Below are 17,140 nucleotides of genomic sequence, written 5' to 3'. Positions count from 1 at the left end.
AACGCTCCTCGAGTGGAGGAATTCCGCCGTGCACTCCTCGAAAATCTCGAGGTAACATCGGTGCTACCTCGAGGACGCTCCTCAACTCGAGTTTGGCTGGTGTCATGGCGGAAGCCAGGTCGTTCGCTGCGTCCATCGACTGCGTTTCGTGCCACGATGGCCATTAACTGGGTGCTGACAACAGTACCACTGAGCGACAACGTTCAATAAGTGGCCATCAAACTCCTTTTGAACATTTTAATGATAACGAGTTCTTCATATGCTATACGGTACCGCTTCATGAAGACAACCGTACGAAGCCTGTTGCCGCTGGAGGAAAATGTGTGCAATCGTGGGCTGCCGCTACCTCCTGTGCTACAGCTGCCCGTCGACATGTGATTTTATGGCGTTAGGATTTTTCGAACTGCCACGGGAGACATTGTGAATGTGTCAGAAACGACGGTGTGCCGCGTTGTGGAAAAAATCCCACACCTTCTTGCAAGCACACTTTTCAAGACAAGTAGCAATAAATTTTCCTTCTGTCGCGCTATTTAGCACAAAGAAGGTGTGTTTGAAGGATGTTTTCACGCAAAAAGTGGTGTAAAAAAAGAAACAGTGCATTGACTGGACATCTAAAAAAATAAACATCTGATCTGCTTCCTCAATGTTTCTCCGTAATCTTTATACTGTATCAAGCTGTCCCAACCCCTGCTCCAGACCGAAACGGCTCAACAAATCTATCATTCATATTTTTTTCTCTTTTTTTTTTTTTTTTTTGCAGTCGAAGACAAAGCGGCAAAGCGTCCATCTTTCGTCTCAAACGGTCGCCAGAGTTCTGTCGCATCCCTCCCCCTCTTTTTAGGGCATTTGGGAAATGTCCCAATAGTGTCACCCCAGGTCATAGTCATGATTTTTTTTTTGTGCAGTTGTTGTTCCAATAGTACGAATTCCGTTTGTTGTGTGGGATTTAGGCAGAGCGCGAATGAGGGCCATAAAAGTTCGTACGACATGCTCGCGGTGACTCCCCAAGAATGGTCTCCCCGATTCTTTGCTCGGGATGTTGTTGTAAAATCTTCTTTGTTTGTTTGATTGTTTATAGCTACCCTCAAGGCGTTGGGTAAACGTAGCAATCCGCTAACAAACAGTCATTCACGCCACATATTGTAACATAATGGAAGAGTGACAAGCAGTGACATCATCTTTCATATTATTTGATACGAGATGACCATGCCATTAAGCAAGCTGCTGCCGTTGTGGTTGTAATTGCCAGACCAGAAAACTAGGAAACCTATCAGTCTGTTTCCCTGTTCGAAACACCTGCGAAATAAAGTAAAGAATTACATTTATTTTTCGTGCCATAAGTGTGTTTTAAGCACGATAATTAACAATTTCGGGGGGTCCCGAAAGACGGCCGGGGACGAGAGTACAGCTTTATTCGAGGACGGTTTCTCGAGGACCGCCTTGGCGGAGGAATCCCTGAAGCGGGTTCATGAAACGCATGGTCTCTTTGAGTGAAGGAGCGGTGCTTTCCTCCACTCGTTGGAGTCGAGGCTCGTTCATGAATTCGGCGGTGGGTATTTTCTGCAGCTTTAGCGAAGGTACCGCTGATTTGTTTTATCTCCGATTCTCTATATCTAACGTAAGAAATTGAAAGGGCAGATTATGCGGGCGACAAATAAAATGTTTAAGCGACAAACACACAAAAAACGTATGGAACAAAGTAACGATAGGGCAAGCCTTTCCCTGTCGTTTGTCAACACAGGAGTTTTTCTCTTTGCACGATACAAGCCTTTCGCAGGGCAGCAGTTTCTGTGAAAGCTCTCACCTTTTCGAGTACTGTAAGGAATGCATTCTAACACGCAACAAAGTCTAAGGGTACTAATTTAACGTGAAGCTACGAAACTCAGAAATGACCATTGAGCGCGCGTTAGGGGATAACAAGTTGAAGATGGGGCTCCGCAGGTGCGGGTTGCTCCATTGGAGGAACTGGGGCAAAATGATGATGATGATGATGATGACGATTGAATCTGATTGGCGCAAAAGCAACAAAGGCCATAGAGCGCCAAGACTGTGGTAATGAATGTAACGGGGTTCAAACAAACCCATTAGGTGAAACATAAAGCATGTAAAAGGTGGCATAAAACATGACCGTAGAAGGCCGTGACGGAAGAAGCGTTGTATAGACCGTGGGGCAGAATGTTAAAAGGTAATTGGAGTATATATTTACGCGTAAGGTGTGTCAGCCTATTTGTGTGGCGACATGCTGCACGCGCCGCAGGGTAGGACTGCGGATAATTAAACCATCTGTATGGGGTTCTTTTGACGTCACCGGAAACCTCACACACAAAACATTTTGCTCCGAGGAAGCATACTTTTTGAGCCGCCAATTCACATAAGGCAAATAGGAGCGGAACGGGGCGAGAGAGAACAGGTATATACGCACAACACATGATGACGTTAATGTGGGATACCTTTACGACGTTTCTTATTGTCGCTTTAGGTCAGAAATTACTGCTGCATTACCAAATGAGTTCTCCAATCCATGCAGGGTTTTTGGGATTTGCCTATTGGACTATCCTATTGCATCCTGATGCACTAACCTATCCTAATGCGCTAACCTATTGTTAGTGCATTCGTGGCACAGAACAGCGTAACAATTACGAGTTATTTAATCTCTAACGCGCATTTTTCTAGCCACAGTGTACCTCGAACAAAGTGATCGAAATCCCCGTTGCAAAATAAATTACTGTAACAACAACAACAACTTTATTACGAGATGATAACTGGGGAGCTTCATCGCCAGGGGCGATACTCTGCCCCATTGCTGGTGGTGATGCGGGGAATGGAATAATGAGCCCCTTCACAATAAGGATCGAAGTCCTATGGTGTCCAGAAAGGTGAAGAGAGCCTTGAGGGCAGAGCGTTGGTGGGCTGGATGGGGCCAGGGACCAAGCAATTTTGTGAAAGAGAGGGGGCGAGAGTTTAGCTCATTAATGGATACGGAGAGTACGGTTCAGAACTATACTTTAAGTACATGTTACCTGACCATAACATGAACAGTAGCGCACGGGAAACTGCCAACAGCGAAGATAGACTAACCTGGACATACAAACGCATACAACTTGGACTTACCTAATAATAAAAGAACCAACGTGCTGTTCCGTCGTGTCCGCCCTGCTAAGCCTAACGGCCGCTGTAAAATGCGGCTTTCGTTCGGCAAAATGACTTGGACAGACATCGAAAACCCGTGAATTTGAGTGGTTAAATGGTGATGTCGTGGTCTTAAACACGGCGTATCATCCCACAAAGTAATCGAGCATTCTCCTTGATTTTCCTTGTTTCGAGAACGGGAATTTCGAGATCGGGAATTTCGCAACCGGGAATACCGAGGTCCTCCGTCTCAAGCAATGTAAGACGTGCACGTCTTATTTGATTCCTTACGGAGTGCCGATAAACAGGCCGTTGTTGTTGGTGCCTGTAATACACGCGCTGAAGATGCTTTCATCGTTTGAGGGGCATCGGCGGCGTCGAACTGTCTTCATATTGGCGCACACGTGAAGGAATAAAGCGCACAAGGAAGGAAGAAAAAGAAAGTGTTTTCGGAAACGGGGCATTCACTTCCTGTTACTCGGCAAGTTTGGAAACTTCAGTGATTTAGTTTTGGAAGTCGGATATTGCATGCTGTACAGTATGATTAATCGGCGGGCGCTATGCGTGATAGCTGCGAATAAAAACGATAATTTTATTTGAGGAGAACGTAAAACCAAGGACCGTGGTAAAACTCTCCTGCACTGTTGCCTCTGGCGCAAAGTTATAGTGCATTTTCCTGTTTGCTTTCCATTTCATGTATAAGTTGTGTGGTGATGCTCCCCATTTCAAAATGGAGAGATTTGTATAGTTTGCCCTTTCTCCTTTTTTCCCCGCCCTCCTTTCCATTCATTTGTTTTAGATATAACGAGCCCTAAATACTTAGTGCGTCCTGGAGTAGCTAGTCCCGAGTGGCTTGAGAGTAACATCTCCATTTTTTTTTTTCGTTTACCCATCAATTCACCAACATAAACTAGGCCTTATTAGTTTTTGACTTTTTGGATAAAAAAATGTCGCATATTAAAAGAACGAATGTTTTTGATTAACGCGCAGTGACAGAATACCGAGGAGACACACACAAAACGCACGCAGGAATCATCAGAGTTACTACACAAATGCTGTGTACGCGTGCTGTTTCGGTTTTACATCAGTCCCGACATCCCGGGATTAATCCGGAAAATCTCAAAATCCCGGTATTATAAAAGTGGCCCGGGACTCCCAACCCTAGTTGCAACCCTATGCGAGAAACGGGTTTCCACCGCCAAGGGCAGGTAGCATTCTATTGGGATGCGAATCCGTTTGGCACCGCCGGGATATAGGCGATTGTCCCGCACTCGTCGTAGGCTTAATACTATTTGCCCCTTCAATGGAAGGAGGAGGAGGAGGAGTGGCGTTAGAGAAAATGAAAAAGGAATGCGCCAAAAGAGTCATTCCACTCTCGTGCCTCTCTCACACTGTCCTCGTCGTCACCATTTTTTGTCCCTGTGGTGGATGACGATGATAGCGGATTCGTAACACTACGGTAAATGCACGAGAGTAGTGAGTGCTAGTAGACCGTTGATAACGTGACTTCCGGGGGTACGGTATATACCACACTCAATCAACTGATAAGATTCCGATGAAAGGAAGTGCCTCAGGACGAAAGCCGCCGATATTTCGATATTTGGAACAGAGACATATATTTATATATAATAAACATGTATAACAATAAGTTATAACGCCCAAAAGAAGAACAGTCTCTGTTCGAAATATCGGCGGCTCTCGTCCTGAGGCACTTCCCTTCATCTTCCTTACCGGGTCGCTGGATTTTCTACCCTTCTACGAATTAGATTCTGAGTCATGCACGTTGTCATTGGTTCCTGTAGGTACGGTAGCTTCTCGGTGACGTTATCAACGGTCTACTAATACTCCTGTCAGACGGACTAATTTAGTATCACTTTCAAGGAGTGACATTTGCACTTAGTGTCATTCGCGTGCTGCACTAAAGACTTAGTGAGTTCCCCAAACTCACTTCACTTGTAATTCGTCTGACCGAGTGCCTAGCCTCTACGGTAGGCTTTGAGGTACAGGTAAAAATATTGAGAAAAAGCGAGGGGCCCCGACACCACAATATTTTTAAACAAGTATTTTCAACAGCGTGTTCATTTTATTTTAATACAGTGTGACATTGTACTGAAAAAACATGTCATTACTGTCGTTAATAACCCGTGAGAACTTCGCGGTCTCGGCGATCCGGCGGGGCCATTTTTGTTGTGGCACATGTATAAGGCCAATTTGTTTAATGTTGGAAGAAGATTTGTAGGAGGGGTTTCTGAATCAAATAAAAATATTCTGAGGAAGGTATTGTGGCGCGCGCCTAGAAATTTTGTCGCCGATTATTCTTATCTGTTGTAATTGCCATCATTGCTTAAGTGACACTTACTTAAGCCGTGTAGCAAGCACGTAGTGAAAGTGACATTTGCTTGCTTGGAGTGCAGTTCACGAAAACGACACTAAATAAGCCCGTGTGAAAGGGTAACACTCTCTAGTGGGCTCTCAAACTAAGAGACCTTTTATGTGTTTTAGTCATAGGAATCGTGCAGTTACTGTTTCTGCAGTAAGCTTTGTTTGTGAAAGATAAGGTACAACGAAAATATAAAACGTGTGCGCGGAGGAAAATTTTCTCGATATCGTTTACGGAGCAGAGCTACTATTTACGCTTCTGGAAAGCCCACGTAAATTCTCGGTGCGTAGCAACATAATTTTCGAAACAATTCTTCTGAGGAACATTGCAAATCATAGACGGTTCCATGGAACCGTCGTTATACGTGGAAAGAAGCTGTCATGCGTGACACCCTGTCTCCATTCAACTCAACGTTGGCAACACAGTGAATCATTGTGATATATTATACGCGTCTTGCGCAAACATATCAAGACACGTATTTACTCGGGAAATCTGCAAAGCTGTCTGCGTGAAGCTTTCTTCTATTTGTAGTTTAGCACCATCTAACTTACTTAACTTACCAGCTTACTTAACTTAGCACCATCTTACTTAACAATAACTCATCACGAGCTGGCCCCTTCGCCCTTGAAGCATATTCTGAAGTAGAGTCTGCACCTATATAAAGGAATCATATTGCAAAATGGCTTTTTATTAATCTAATTACGGTGCAAATACGGGTTATATAATTAGGTATGAAGTACTGAAGTACTAAATAAACAACAGACAAACCTTGGGCTCTCATGCACACCTTACTTTTATCTCTATTGTTCTCAAGTCTGAGACCATATAAACCCTGTCATTCGCCCCTCCGACGACAGATGGGTAGCCGATAATATTTTCGATCAGGTTGACCTCTTTGTTCTCCGCACAATGTGGGCGCAGTTCAGAACAAGTGCACTGGCGTAGCCAGAGGGGGGTTCTGGAGGTTCAACCTTCCAGAATGGTACCTTTGGTAGTGCACTTGGGAGGAAAACGAGGGGAAATCCTCCTCGCCCACCTAAAGTCCCCATACAATCCCTTCCGAAATATTTTCTTCTGGTTACGACGTTCAATACGTGCATCACGAAGATCATTGGATACATATGAAACGAGAGACGGATTCATACCCTCACTCTGAGGGGCGGGGCAAGATGACTGCAAAATGACGCCGCTCGAGTCATAAGATGTCGGGTCCTTACCCCATACGTATTTCGTAAGTCATTTCAGAGTGGCGCTGAAAATTCGTTGTGCACTCACATATTCCTCAGTCACGTCCTCACTAAATTGCGTCCACCAATGTACTTTGTAATGAACCTTCGATAAAATCTCTGAAAATTTGGCTAATTCCAGCGAAATTCGACCAAGCAAGGAACCTGACCACCTCCAATTTTTTTGAAAGAAATATATTCCTCAGGGGACGGGAAATGATCAAAAATGCGCCTATATTTAAGCCCCAACCTTCAGCCATTTTTGAGGGAGAGGGGGAGAAAGAAACTGGTCGAAATGTGACCCAGTCGTTTCCGGCTACTTTGCGGGCTTCTCAATTGAGAACTATGCGGTTCTAAGAACTACAATTTTTTCACCTGCTCACTACTACAAGGACAATTCATTTTCTTCTTCCTACCCGTTTGCAACTGACACATTTTTCGTAAAAAAGTGGCAAAGTCGCAAGAAAACGCGAAAAACGCCGTTTTTCGGAGCCTTCCTGTACTGACGCCGATTATTGGATAATAATGAAACCTACACCATTCGTTTCGTCATTGCATACCCTATCGGTTCGTACCAATTTCATTGTTCTAGAGTTAGTCTGCTAGAAGTAGATTATAGTAATCTCACAGGCGGTATCGCGATTTAGCTGTATTGCGGCCGGCGCTAGCAAAAAATGGCCACCAAGAAGTTGCCGCGATTTTTTTATATGTTGCGCAGAAACCCTTTCCTAACACAGAGAAAAAAATTGAGATTCGTATTTGATTGTCGGCGACGCTACGATTTTTTAAAGTGACAGTGTGCACGCGCGCTGCGCGGTGCCCCTAGGCGGTACTCTCCCGCAGCTGGTCGGCGTTACCGTCGCCAAGGGCGGACGCGATTCAGTGAAATCAAGTTAGAAACGCGGCTATGGCTCATATCCGAGTCGCTGACACCATCGATACATATCATCAGAGTTCCAGTTTCCTCAAGACCCTGGGAAAGGTTATGTCCAAAGCTTTCTCGCGGGCCAACCTTTTGGACCAACTGGTGATGATGCCCCATTGGCGGCTTCCGAGAGCCACTGCTTTTGTGTTCAAAGGCACCAAGTTAAAGCTGGCCTTGACGGAGGATATTGCAGATATCGCTCGTCGCCAAAATTGGTCAAAACTGGATCAAGCGGTTGAGCCGTGTGAATGACGGCGCCTAAATTGTCACCACCCAAGTTTTTGTTACCCTGTTTTCATCGGATGTGTTCGCACCTCAACCAAATAGAACATGTAGATCTCTCTGAGGGATTAACTTTGAATCCTTTTTGTTGAACGAGCTCCCTCAGAACGTCGTAGAAAAGGCACACAACCCCACCCCCCCGCTTTTTCTGTTTTTTTGTGACACCAGAAGATCATGCCTAGGATATCTTTCCGCATGCGCCCTGAAGGAGAACATAGCGTGTGCACCCAATAGATGGCGCTCTATGCAGCCGATTCATGCGGAACATATCTCTCCGATATAACGGTCCGAGGCGTGTGAGACCAGTGCGAGAGATGGGCCGCTCCAAGACCGATTTCTGTGGTTGAGTGTCACACACGTGGGTTTGTTTTGGCGCGCAACAAGGGTAACCCAATGAAGAGCACCTATATGATGTTACAAGTGGGGCTCTGGTCTCTTACAATTTGGTCGGTGCGTTTACCCATTTGTTTTACGACGATCTGCCGTTAAATGTTTCAAGGAGATCACATTCCATGCGTGCGTTTTGTTTTTGTTTTCTGCCAGGTCGATCCCCTTATCTCTTCAGATTCATCGTTTCTGCTTTACTGCGGTCAGATAACGCTCGCAGGGTAAACAGAGCCCGATGTTACGGCCTTTTTATGGAACCTTTTGCCTGCTCGCCTCATGCCAACCTTTCGGTGATATCGGAAAATATCCGAAAGGCAGGTGCTACGCGGGAAACTTAAAAATAAAGAACAGTCACAGAAACGCGGAGTCGACACGAGATGAACTGAAAGCCTGAACGCAACAGATTTTGTCGCAAAAAGGGGGGAGTACCGAAATGCGGAAAACAGTGTCTCTTCAAACGGCGCGATCGATAGAGCCATGTGGCCCCGTCGTGCAAGAAGCGAAAAAGGTTATCGGACCAACGAGTTTTATCAGTGAATTTTGTCATTGGGAACTTACCTTTGAATGAGCACTGCGCCCGCAGCCGCCGCACCAAGAAGGATGAAGAGGGATTGACTGAAGAACACCCACGACATTGTAGAGAAGACCGTCTGCGTCTTGCAGCCCAAGTCGAGCAACGTCGGGCCCAGAAATGCCACACACATGCCGAAACTCCAAAAGACAGCACATAACGTCACTGTGGTATGTTTGTGAGCCCATAAGAGAGACAGCAGATAATCCCGCTTTGAGGATGCCTCCATGCTGCTCACTGCTACTCGCCGTCGCAGCGACCACAGCGACACCGTGCGCCCCCGCCGTTGTAGACGATGACGCGAGGAAAAAAGGAGGGGAATTGATCCGTTTCGTTTTATTCATATTGTTGGCGGAGCCACCTCGTGGGAATTGACCGCCTCATTTTGAGAACATTGCTCGTCGAGAAGAGCGTGTTCACGTGTGTTCCCGAGCCCATTGGAGAAGCAGAGTGACACGAGGTGCCTTAAACTTGAGCTCCGACACAAGCAGTATATGAATAACCGTGATATAACCCCAGAACCGTGATATATGATGTTGTCAGCCGAGTGTTAAAACAGGCAATGAATCTGAGACAGAATTAACTGAGATAAGAGTACGGAAAGCAAGCAGAGAGTATGGGTTATTCAATATGTACACAAAGTCTCGCATCGCTTTAAAAAAGTTATCCATAACGCCTACGAAGTAGAAGTGATATTCAAAACGGGTCTTCGGTTGAATTCTCTAATGAATAAGTTCAATAAGGACATGCACACCGAGGGATTGCCAGATTAAACACGGGAACAAGCTTGTAGGTTGTCGTATCGGCGTATAGTGTATAGCGTGTATAGTGTACAACAATAACAACAACAAATAAGTGATGACGATGTAGTGGGCTATTTCGCCACTGAAGCGGCACTCTATCCTATTGCTTGAGGGGGAGAAGATGACGAATGATGATGAATGTTCAGAGTTCACGCAGGAGTCCTGTTGCTGCTAAAAAGGCGAGGGCTTGAACAGCTCGTAGGTGATGTGCTGGGTTGGGTTGGTTGAGTTGGGTTGGGCGGAAGTCAGGTTGCACACAGGGAAAGGTAACGGAAACGGTAACAAAAACGGAAACGGCATTATACAGGAAATATAGCAGGTAACGGTAACAGAAACGGAAACGGATATCGCACAGTTAGAATATCTGAAACAGAAACGGAAACGACAATAATTTACGGTAATAATTCGGGTACCGCAGGGCCCGAATTATTGCAATTCTTCCATATCATGTAGATAAATTTATGAAATAAACCTCAATGAAGCAAACTAAAATTAACTCAAGAACTAAAACTAAATGAACTATCAAACTGGAGCATATAAGTAACTAGTATACAGTAAATGGAAGAAGCATAGTTCTTATACGCTTATAGTGACCTGGAAGTAGCAAGCGTGAGTAAAGGCGGGGTCCCATAGCCTCGATTTGAGCAGCAGCAGCAGAGCAACAGCAGCGGAGCAGCAGAGCTGCAGCGACACGAGCGGTCCCATAGCACTGGGCGAGAGCAGCAGCGCTGCCGCGCTGCAGAAATTCCCTGCTGCTCTCGTATCCGAATTTTTGGTTGCTGTGCTGCCCTGTTGCTCTGCAGCCTGAGCAGTCCGTCTCGAAAGCCAATCAGGAGGCTGGTTGGTATTGTTTTCGTTCGACGGTGTTTAGGGTTAGCATGGGCGGTGAGTGACGGCAGAAGGTTTGTTTCTGGTTGTTCTGTGATTTGATTCTGAAGACCTGGATACGCTTGTGATTGCCAGTAGTTTGGAGCGAGTGTTCAATCATCGGGACTGCGTGAAGTGCGCTTTCAGGACATAATTCAGTTCATAAAGTTCAATAAAGTGTTCCACCGAACCTCCGTGATACATATGTTGTGTACCAGTTGTAGCCACATGTTCGCTTTTTTTCTGGAAAGTACTTCAAACACCGTGACCTGATAACGTACAAGCAAATTACTTTCACCTCCGTGCCGTGTGAAAACCATACCGACCACATTTCGTGTGGTCGGTATTCCAAAAACTTGCTAGGTGGTTGTAAATGAAACTGACCCTCGAAAAGGGTTAGATGGAGATAGACAACGTTCAGACAACAAAAAAAGGTTCGGTAGAGATAGATAACGAACCCATTCCTTGTGAAAACAGGCAGAAAGCAGTAAGTACTAGCAGAAGGGGCCTTTGTTTTCGTTAGACAATTTTATTTCACTAAGAGCAACGTACGCATTTGACAGTCACCGTAAATCAAAATATCGAATACTATAGTAAAGAGGCAATATTTATACGACAAAATCCCGTAGAAGAATCTCCACACAACACAGCAAGGATTGTTCTGCACAGCAGTAGGACGAACCTACGTTGAATGTCATGAAACTGACTACACATCAACGAAGAGTCAATCAGGTAATACGAGGCTCAGACAACCACCACACTCATCTCAAAGTTCACTTATGAGCTCCAAATCCACAATATATCTCTCACACAAACGCCTTTCACCTAGGATTGCGTTGCTAGGTGTGTGCACTAAAAGGCTTAGCCGCTGCGTACGCCTTCGGAATGTGCGAAATGTAAACAATGACACAGTTGCCAACACGTTTTGTGTTTCCTAAGCCGCTGCTGCCGCTAATTCAAAACGAAGCTATGGGACGCCTCCAGCAGCAGAGCAGCGGCAGCAGAAAGCTGCTCTGCTGCCATGTTGCCGTGTTGCTGCTGCCGCGCCGGTGCTGCTTTGCTGCTGCTGCTCGCATAAAGCTATGGGACCCGGCCCTAACATTCCTGGAAACCATGTTCATATTAGCTGTTCACAGAAATCACGTACTATATCCCTGCTGGAAATTGTAGGCGCGATCTCATTCATTTCTTCATCAAATTTTAAAGGGACTGAAAAGTGAATAATAACCCCCATATTTTTGCCCACTATCGTGCACAACATCATTGTTTGGTAACACACAGAAGGCATTACTTCTCAATTCGGCATATTTTTTACGTATAAATATTTTTAAGATTGCCGGAACATGGACGGGCCTGCCAACGAACGGCGAAAAAGAGCAACTTGGGTTTGGGGTCCAGGGCTCCCAGAGATTGGTCAACCCTTACCACGTGAGTGTTAATTTTGTAGAGAACAAACTTGACGCACACTATCTTACAGCTAAACGCCATTTTAAAAATGACGCTCACTTCCATAGTTTCTACATTAATAAAGCGTTAATAAAGCATTCAGCTACTCCGCCGCTATGAGCTACGATCCGCAACGCCATCTGCTAGGCGTTTACTATGGTCTATTGTCTACGTCGTGGGTGGTCATGCTGGTCGCGCGAAGCAGAAAATGGAAGTGAATGATATGTCTGTGGCTGCTGTGTCATATGTATTCGAGAGACCGACTGGCGTAGTTTTGGTGTTCGGGGATGCAAAAATCATCTTCGTGCATCTCCGACGACGGGCGTTTCCTACCACAAGATTCCACAGGAGAGTTCGCGAAAACGAATGTGGTTCCAAGCACTCTGCTATTAGATACAGCAGTCGTGTCGTGTGTGCTGAGCTCATTTTGCTGCCGATGACTACGAAGATGACGTAGAAGGCAAATTGCGAAGACGTCCGAAGCAAGCTGCCATTCAGTAACCACTGATTTTGCTTCATTGAGGTGACAAGTTCAACACAACCGTTTAGGTATGTGCAGGTGTCACGCATGTATAAATTATAATATAGCAATTCCATTTAACTTATGTTATCCTACTTGTCCCGTACTGAGCGTTGTCAACATCAACAAATTTGATTTCAGGGGCCTTTCAGTGTGGAAGTGGCGCCAAACTGCTTCGTGTGTGATAAGTCATGCATGTGCATGCTCTTCGTGCACAGCGCTTCGAATTTCTGTAATGAAATACGCTGACAGCTGAACAACTGCAAAGCACTCGTGACAATAACGTTATTTTAAGATGAGAAATGGGGAGTTTCATTGCCAAGGTCTATACTCCACCTCATTGCTGGTGGCGATGTGCTGAATAAAATAACGAGCCCCTTCAGAATACGGATCGAGGTCTTATTGTAGCACACACACACTCGTAGAACATAATACGATAATGGAAAAAGTCAAACGAGAACCGTACAATACCAAATCACATAACAACGAACGAGAACCGCGGAACACCACACGAAAACCGAACAACAAACGAAAACAAACAAAAAATATAAAAACGGAGGTACCTTACAATAACAGACAGTGTGAAACCTTTCTGAGTAAACATAATTAACTTTATAGGTTGACATTCACCAAATTCACCTTCGTGCGTACGCGCCCTGTGCACGACAGTTACGACCCCCTATTCGGAATACATGCAGCGGAGAAGAAAAAGAAGGCAATTACCATTAAAAACTAGAGGAACACGGCTGAAGCACGTTTGGAATACATCACCACACTGATTCCTAAGAAAGATGCGTGCTAATCAGCAATAAGGAGCGTTTAAAGCGCAACAAATACTCCAAATCAAATCGCTTCCCATTGTTTCCTATGGGAGCAGCCGGTTGCCGCACCTCTCTCCCACGAGCCCCTCTCCTATGCGCGATCCAGCCTTTATACATAAACATCAGTGGGTCAACCCGGATTAATCACAATCAGTCTCTCACGAAATGTTGGAGCGTTTGGATGTGTGCGGCGTCGGCGTCATTCGTGCTTGATTTCGAGGATTCTATCCGTGTCTAAGGTCAGTAGTCGATTTGTCAAGCATTCCCGTTTTTCAATGCCGCTTTGCGTGTCTTTACCCCAGCTCGCAGGCACTACGACCGTTGATGGGAGGATCGTGCAGTCAATGTTTTGCCACCCGCGCTGTGTGCAACGGTATGTAATGCCTATTTTGATGCTTATATACGTTGACATGCTGCTGTTCCAGCAGCTTTTGCATTATCTTTCTAAATGTAATTACTTGAAGGTTACCCTTGTACGGCGCGGCTCGCATAGGGTCGTCGGCATTTGTCAACAAGTGGTCAAAACGGAATCTCAAAGAAGCTGGATGGCCTTAATTTTCACACAAGAAACGCAAGCTGGACGGGCATTAGAAATCTCCTACGAAACACAGAACAGCGTCATGCCTTCTTCTTCTTGCTTTTTTTTTTTTTTTCGTCGACACTCTTCGGACATGGCGATACGTCTCTATGAACTTACTCATTGTGGATTTGCGTTGTGTGTGTTGATGATGGACTGAACGCTTTCACAACATGTAAGTGCTTATTGAGGTTTCTGTTCTTGGTGTCGGCTGTCTTGCTAGCGATTTTCAACTGCTTGGTGAATATTCGCGCTTATAAAAAACATCACAAATAACTTTCACCGTGGTATCTGCCACTTCCAATATTTTCACATCTTGTGTATTGTCATATGTGTAAGAATAAATGCTCACACAGGAACGGTATATTGTCTAATTCATTTTTACAGCGAAAACCTGCTTTCTGATGCAACAGAATACTCACTGTACATTCAAAAAGTGCGTCGGTAATGAGAATTTCAATGTAACTTTAATGGGAAAATCATTGCTGCTGTACATTTGGCTAATGGGAAACTAGGCTGGCTTCCAATGGGTGCGATCGAGCGCAGTTCCACTTCGTTCACATTGACATTTACAATGATTTCTCATAGAAACCCACTAAATTCTTGTTGTTTTCAATCTGGTATTTGTCCAAAATTGTCGATTCGGAATGGTCACTTTCAGTGAGAATTGTGTATGTGGCATCCACTTAGACCGAATGAGATTTCTTATCTATTTTGAATTGGACTATTTCCAGCAGGGATGTGTATAGCTGTCGTCATCCTTTCATGTGAACCTTTTTAGAATGGGGTAAGGTCCTGCGCTCAACGCAGTCAAACATCCCACATCATCACCATCATTCACTCATCTATGATGTTGTTGTTCGTCGTCTGCCTTTGTCATTCCATCCGAGTCAATTTCAGATGACCATCATCTCTCACATAAAACATCGTCAACATGCGCTGAGCATTATGCTATTCTTTTCGCCTTGCGAAAAATTACTGACAGCCTCGTTCCCTCCTGGGTCGTTTTTACGGATTCCACATCTGCGTTGCAGTGCGTGGCAACCATGGGACTTCGCGGCTTCTTCAGTCCTGTGCTCATTGAAATCCTACAAGTATACAAGAAAGCAAGCGCACAGGGCCACTCTATCGTCTTCGAGTGGATCCCGGGTCATGTGGGCATCAGCGGAAACGAGGACGCAGATCGAACAGCCGCAGGCGCGCACCAGTACACCCGGCGTGTCCCCATCATCTTGTCTCGGGGGGATCGCCGTTACCTCGTCTCAAGCCTCAATGGCAACGTGACATCAGCACCCACTCTCTGCTTTACTCCGTTGACCCCACATTGTCCCTTACTCTTCCCCAGCGAATGCCGCTTTCCTTTACCACACTCTTCCACCGCATGAGGCTTAATGTGGCTTTTACACCGACTTTCAAACACCTCCTCGGTGTCGGCGCGTCCAGCATCTGTTCCACGTGTGGTGTGCGCGGTGACCTCCATCACGTCCTCCTGGTCCAGGTCCCCCAAACTCACCTGCGTGCAACGAAGAAGGCCGCCACTAGATACCCCACCGTTGCCGTTCCGGACCACTTCAGCGCGCTAAGTTTAGCGGCAAAATGTTTTTGTTGTTTCTGCGAATGAATCTAGTCTTCATATGTCCAAATAAAACGCGTATAACAACTTTCTGTGTCGTGTTTCACTTTTTGGTCCCGTTTTTAAAAGTGTTGAGCGGTCGGAAGGATCTAGTGCACGGTTGCGTGCAGCGTACCTGTCGTACCATGCGCCGCAGGCGCAGTCGTCCATTTCTCCTTTGGTGACTTGGCCTGGCTTGGATTGTGCTTCAACTGGATCTTTAGCGCGCTACAATCAAACGCAAGCCAACGTCTGGTAACAATGGGGTATCTAAGGGCGGCCTCCGGCATTGCACGCATCGGGATAGGAACAAATACATGGGGAAATGGCGACCTTGGGGGACCTGTCCTGGTCTGCGGACAGTACGATCGCGAGCACGCCCTCATGGAAACTGCTCTGCAACGCGTCGATCAACGCCAGTTCGACTTAGCCAAAATTCTCGGGCCATGGTCGGAGCTCTCACATCTGATGAAAGGCCTACGAGCTGTTGCTGAGTTCCTCTCCAGCACTGGACTAATGGACGAACTCTAATAGAATACCTTTCCATCATCATCACTTTCTCATCCCTTCCACAAGCGCAATGGGGCAGTGTACCGCCATAACGGCGGAGAATGACCCACCACATCGTCATCCCATTTATGTGTGTGTGTTGAATAAACGTTCTCTCTTGTATGCATGTATCCCTGGGGTCCTCAAAATAGACTTCAGGACGTAGAGGGATTAAGTTTTGTCACGGTCTCAATGGTCTTCTTTTTAAAAAAAAGGAAAGAAAAGAAAGAAGGAAAACAAAAAGCTGGAGGTGGAGGCGGTACCGAAAACCGAAACGGAAACGTAACGGAAACCAAAGCAACAATGGTGGTAACCGAAACTGAAACAGAAACAAATAAGGGCCAGTAAGAGAGGTGGTAACGGAAATGAAAAAGATTCCGTTACCTTTCCCTGGTTGCACATATGTTTCACTGATAGCGAAAAGAGGAATTGGGTGCTTGAGTAAAAGCAATACAATACAGTATACCACTAAAGTGTGGTAAGGTATATATGGGACAGTTTTCAAGGTGTATATGATTCAACTGAAGTATTTTCGGAAGGGTGCGGACAATTACTAGATCACTCAACAAGCAATAGCCCCACCTTGACAAGAAGACATTTTTCTGCCACCTCCGAAAATGGCTATATAATTCCCTGATGCGTAAATTTACTGCAATAATGCAATAATATTTTTATTTCCTGACCAGAGCAAAATGCCTGAAATGTATAGGAACGTATCTATGGCAATGTATACTGTGCACCAATAGCAGTATGTAACATAGAGGCATACGCGTGTCATTCGTGAACTATAATAAATTTTATTGTTAGTCTAGTTTATTCTACGCTGGCGCATCCAGTCATTTTTGGCAATCTTTATGGCGTCCAACTACCGTTCACAGGAAGCTTCGTTTTCCCGTCTCACAGGTAAGGACTTCAATGAGCGATACCTAGATATTAGTATTCTTTCTCTGTTTTTAGGTCAACGACGCTTTTTCAGCAGTATTGAACCAAAAATTTTGGGAGACCATCCACGAGGCAGTCACCCGCCAAGTAAAACAAAGATTTC

General features: G+C 45.4%; 1 protein-coding gene across 1 annotated transcript in view; it reads right to left on the bottom strand.

Moving 5' to 3' along the window:
* Positions 1-9,206, bottom strand: part of LOC135396485 (major facilitator superfamily domain-containing protein 4A-like) — a 184,948-nt gene extending 175,742 nt beyond the window's left edge. Inside the window, exon 1 of the mRNA XM_064627480.1 lies at positions 8,888-9,206. Coding sequence (XP_064483550.1) covers positions 8,888-9,129 — 242 coding nt within the window. The 5' untranslated portion in view covers positions 9,130-9,206. The remainder of the gene's footprint in view (positions 1-8,887) is intronic.
* Positions 9,207-17,140: the final 7,934 nt, after the last annotated feature.

This window comes from Ornithodoros turicata, chromosome 6 (assembly GCF_037126465.1).
Source record: "Ornithodoros turicata isolate Travis chromosome 6, ASM3712646v1, whole genome shotgun sequence".
Classification (NCBI taxonomy): domain Eukaryota; kingdom Metazoa; phylum Arthropoda; class Arachnida; order Ixodida; family Argasidae; genus Ornithodoros; species Ornithodoros turicata.
Note: the sequence above shows the minus strand (reverse complement) of the source record. Positions and strands in the feature narration are given on the sequence as shown.